This window comes from Merops nubicus, unplaced genomic scaffold (genome assembly GCF_000691845.1).
Source record: "Merops nubicus isolate BGI_N331 unplaced genomic scaffold, ASM69184v1 scaffold14776, whole genome shotgun sequence".
Classification (NCBI taxonomy): Eukaryota; Metazoa; Chordata; class Aves; order Coraciiformes; family Meropidae; genus Merops; species Merops nubicus.
Genome location: NW_008615725.1, coordinates 12,186 through 17,133, shown reverse-complemented (window position 1 = coordinate 17,133; position 4,948 = coordinate 12,186). Strand labels below are relative to the sequence as shown.

Below are 4,948 nucleotides of genomic sequence, written 5' to 3'. Positions count from 1 at the left end.
TCTGTGTTTCCCCCCCCCCCCCCCCAATTTGACTTGTTCGAAGTTTGGAATACTGGGCTTTCCATAACAAAGTCCTAGACTGTGGTATCTAGATAAGCAATTGCTTTTCGGGTCTACCTTGGCTACCATCAAGACTTCCCAAATCTTTTAAGGTTCACTGACTTTAGAAACACCATGAAAAAAAAAAAAAAATTAGGATGTAGTTTCTTCTAGATGGCCTCAAGAACACGAATATTCAAAACAGCATGCTTTGTCCAGCATGGAAAAAACACCAAGGTGCCAGGACAGCCAAATGCAGGCAGAATACACAATTTAAGGGGAGAAGCAAAACGTTTAATGTAGTTGGGGAAGAGCTGGCAGTATCTCAGCTTCTTCATCAGGAAGGAGGAAAATTATGCTCAAAAGTTACCAGGCCATTATGGGGCCAAGCTGTAACATCCTCTGTAACCCCAGCTGGAGGCTCCCACCCCACCCGCAGGATGGTAGAGTACCATTTATATGGTTTCCACTCCCAGATTCCATGCGGCATCAGTTTGTGACCTCGGCCCAGGCTGCTGAGGAAGTTTAATCAGAGACAGCAAGATAAAAACTATAGAGGCAGGACTGCCGAGATGGAAATCATTAGCAGGATCCAAGGAGGAAGGCTCTAACATGTGACATTATAAAACTGTAAAGGAAAAAAAAGCACTGCAGGGACATTAGCCAGGCTAGTTGTGAACCATCAAGTCACTGGACCAATATCAGTGGAGCTGGTGGAAGGCTCGGGACCATTCAATGTCCGTGGTGGAGCTGCAGAGGCCAATCCTTTCACCTCCTGACTCGTGTCTATCAGGGTGGTGAGCACACCAATGCTCAGCCTCATGGCTCATTACATCTTACCTGTCTTTTGTGGGTGTTAGCAAATAAATAATCACTTTATACTTTTAACCTGTGTATGTCCCATTTACAGAGTTCTTCTGCATCTGGCTCAAGATAGCTGAGGAATCTGGCTTCACAGAAATGCTTAAACCAAGCCTGGCTTGGCAGCAAAATCGTTGCAGATGATCAGCCTAGAGGCAATGATCCTGATATCTATAGGGTATGAGACTTTTTGCTATAAACAGTCTAACAAGTGAAAAGAAATATGATGACAGATGCTCTATACAGAAGCATATGTTTCAGCCCTCTTGAAAAGATTTTTCACATCCAGAGAGAATATGACTTCTTTGGTTTATACACAAATTAAGCTCTTGTTCTGTATTAGTTTCTAGGAGTGATCAACTGTCTCCACAGACAACATGGACTTTCTGTACCTACAGGTGATGTCTGCAAGTCCCCCATTCTACTCCTGGTTTATAGAGAAACAAGTGAGAGTCATATGTAGGAGCAGGTACATTTCTCCCCAAATTGAGCACAATCAGCTTAAAAAAAAAACATTGGCACGTCTTCACCAAGCATCTCACATTCACCACTTTCACAAATAACACTTTAAAAATCCAGACAGAAGACAACAATAGGAAAAAAAAACACCAAACACTTTTCAAGCACTGTTCTATGTTACTGTTTCTCCTATTTCCCTGACATATCAGACACTGCTGATTTGATACATCACTGCTCCAATCTCATATGACAGGTCGCATATTCTTTGCTTCTATAAAGAAACTGAAAGAAAAATTTTAAATTAAAATAGCTTTACTTAAATACTGAAATCTAGATGAACAGAAAGCAACATAGTATAAGCTGGTTTGCACCTTCTGTACTACTGGTATTTGGAAAAAATACAGAACAGTTACCTCAGGAAGTGTTTCATGGTGATGGTTTAATTTGTGTTGCTGGAGCCGTAGTCTATTGATCACTGATGACCTCTTCTTTGCAGATGATATTAGTACTGTGGAAATGGAATTGAAATGTATTTACTAACAGGAAGAAAAAAAAGTGGTACTTCAGTTTTCTAAATTGCTCTTGAAATGAACATCTATGGAAATACAGGGAAAGGATGTAAAGAAATCTCATGTCGATAAAACAAAATAGAAAAATCATAATTTGTTCACACTTCTCAGCCTGAGCATGTTTTGACTAGACTACACTACCCATGTCTCTTTTCAGAAAAGTAAAAAATTTGAATAAGAGTGCAGAAATAAGTGAGAAAGCTGGAAGAAAATCTAGACAATTTCAAACACTTATGTTCTTCAAACACTTGTCTGGTCCACAGCAGCTCCCAAGTGGCAGTTTCAAGAGACACTCGGCTCACTCTGCTGTTAAAAGCCCTCTGCTCCTCAGAATTGCAACAGCACTGGAAATCTTGGGTAAAAGTAATATGTAGGTAAAGAGCTACTACTGGGTCCTGATCTAATTCACTATAAGACGTCAGTTAGTCAGTTTTACTGATGACAAACTTTATTTTAAGACCTCCTATTTATCATTTAGTAAATACAGTTGACCAGGTTGCCCATTTGTTCTAAAATCTGGTGTCTTACAGTTTATTTTCATTATGATTACCATTTAGTTGCACTAGAAGACAGCAACAGAAAGAAACTTCATAAATATAACCCTGCCCATGTACTGCAGATTCTCCTCAATCACCACCTCTTTACTTCAAGTTTCTGAAAGGGAGTATTCATATATAAGAAATAACTGAGTAAGAGATGCAGACTTCTCAGGTTACTGTACTTCATAGCCTGCAAAAGGCAACAAACCACCTTTACCTGCAGCCAGAAAACAGGGTACTGCTACACGTCTGCTATTGGGACAGTTTAATCCAAGACTTAAAGGCAACAAGACCACACTTTCAAGCTCTGTACTAGTACAAACCATGCACTTGGGCCTGAATGAAAGCTGTGCTCCTAAGAAATCATTTCAGAGACCATTTGTACATTGGCACAGTATAGTGAAAAGTACCCGAAGGCCTTAAAAAATTTGGCCTCTCTTGCCACAGTTAGAAATCTAGAGAACCTCAAATATATTTTCTTTTGCAGGACCTATCAGCACTAATGGGCTAAAAATCATCTTACTCTACCTTGTTCTCATATTCTTTCCCTTTTGTAACTTTTAAGTTTTACACTATGCTGCTGCTTGCTGATGGGAACAGACCAAGCATTTAAGTTCAGAAAAATGCAGCTATCTTGTTGGATTACATCACATAGAGGTTGCTAAAAATATATAATCCCTGCACTGTGAAAGCTTCATTCATTTATATTGTTTTTGACTGGCTGAATCATGTTGCTGTCCCCTGAATGCAGCTGTAATTGGTGCTGGCTGCAGTGACACCTGCTTGCAAGGACAGAGAGATGCTAATGTCAAACTCTTGGTTCATTAATGAGCACAGTAGGCAGGGTCCTAATACTTCCTGCTACAGCTCTTGATAAGTCTTCAACAACAGCAAGCACAAGAGACAGACAAAAACTGGAGGGGATGTAACCTGCTCCCCTTCTCCAGTCTAATAACTTGATGTTTAAAAGATACAGTTTGTGAAAGACTCGCACAGCTGAGTCTCAGCTTTTTAGCATCAACTTGAACAAAGGAAGCTTCACCACAATATTTGACCCATAGGGCAGCAGAGTAAGGAACATGGCAGAAGTGCCAAGAGCTGTCAAATCAACCCTCTGTAAAAAGTGTGTGCTGGCCTCAGCCTCCAAGGTCACCTCCTTCTTGATTCTGATCAAGGTCCCTGCTGAAAATGATGCTGCTTCTTTACTACTGCTTCAAAAGGAAGAAAAGTGACACTTGCCTGAACTCCAAAACTCACTCATCCAAGTGTGGCATGGTAGGAGCTTCAAGATACTTTCCCTTCAGAAACAGTTACTAGCTACACACAATTATAAATTTGTTTTGAATGCTCATTTAAAATGAGACTGTTTCAAAACCTGCATTTTAAGAAGTCAGCTTTGCTGTTCTTAAACCCCTGCTTTCTATGCAGAAAGCTAAACTCAAAGGAACATTGTTAGTTCCAAAGAAAAAGCATAACTGACACAGCAAGCATGACAAGCAGTTAAAAGTGCCAATTTTGGATACCTTTAAAAGCCCACCCTTGGAATTGCAAGAATTTTCCTGGTTCTTTCCCTCTAAATTAAATTGAGGTGAGGAAGTCGCCAGAAAGAGACTTTACAACTGAAGTCCTGAAGCCACAGATGCTTCAGGACTTCAGTTATATCTGATATCTTGTGCTGATATCTTGGTTCATAAGGTAAAAAGTTCAACATATGGCAAATGGGCTTTGTAAATGGTGTAGTCTGCAAAGTACAGGGACAGAAATTAATGTCACACTCTGCGATTCAACAATCCATTTCTGTGGACACAGGTACGCACGGCATTCAGCTATTGACATTCAGGCTAAACTGGGATGCCAAACCAGGTGGTGAGAATTTAGTCACCTTCAAACAAGCAGGACTGGAGGGCAGCATTCCACATCACAATATACGTCCAAAAATGATCCTGTAGGGGAGTTTACTAAAGATTTTCCTGGGAAGAAAACAGTTTAAAAACTCTTTAAAAAGATTGTTACCACAATTCACAACCAAATCCAACTATTCATAAACGTGTTGAGCCACAGAACCTAATTTCTGCCAACCCCTTTTACTCTCAAAACACAATAGATTCCTCTTACGTGGAAAAAAAGAAATTAGGCATGCTTCAAAAAAAAAAAAAAAAAGATTTGGGGTCAGGGAGAGAGACTTGGCTTTACAGCCTCCTGTCTTCTTAAGGAAAGAGTTTCTTCAGCAAGCTGGATATATGCAGATCAGGAAGGCTCTCAAAGTCCACTTGTGGTAAAGGAAGACAAATGTGAGCAAAATATTTCTACAAGTGACTGATAATCAGGGTAATGAATATTTCTGAGCTTGTAGAAGAAAGAGAACAATGATTTAATTTAGTTGAGAAGCTGACAGTAGTTATGGATGCGGGGAGACCAAAATACAAGTTTCTGAAGATGCAGCTTCCTACTCTTTTGAAATACCACTTCTGTCAGAAAGTG

General features: G+C 39.9%; 1 protein-coding gene across 2 annotated transcripts in view; it reads right to left on the bottom strand.

Annotated features, from left to right (window-relative positions):
* ELMOD1 (ELMO/CED-12 domain containing 1) overlaps positions 1-1,868 on the bottom strand; it is a 29,570-nt gene extending 27,702 nt beyond the window's left edge. For both annotated transcript variants that reach the window (XM_008942623.1, XM_008942622.1), the window contains exon 1: positions 1,773-1,868. In XM_008942623.1, the coding sequence (XP_008940871.1) occupies positions 1,773-1,789 (17 nt within the window). In that variant the 5' untranslated portion in view covers positions 1,790-1,868. The remainder of the gene's footprint in view (positions 1-1,772) is intronic.
* Positions 1,869-4,948: the final 3,080 nt, after the last annotated feature.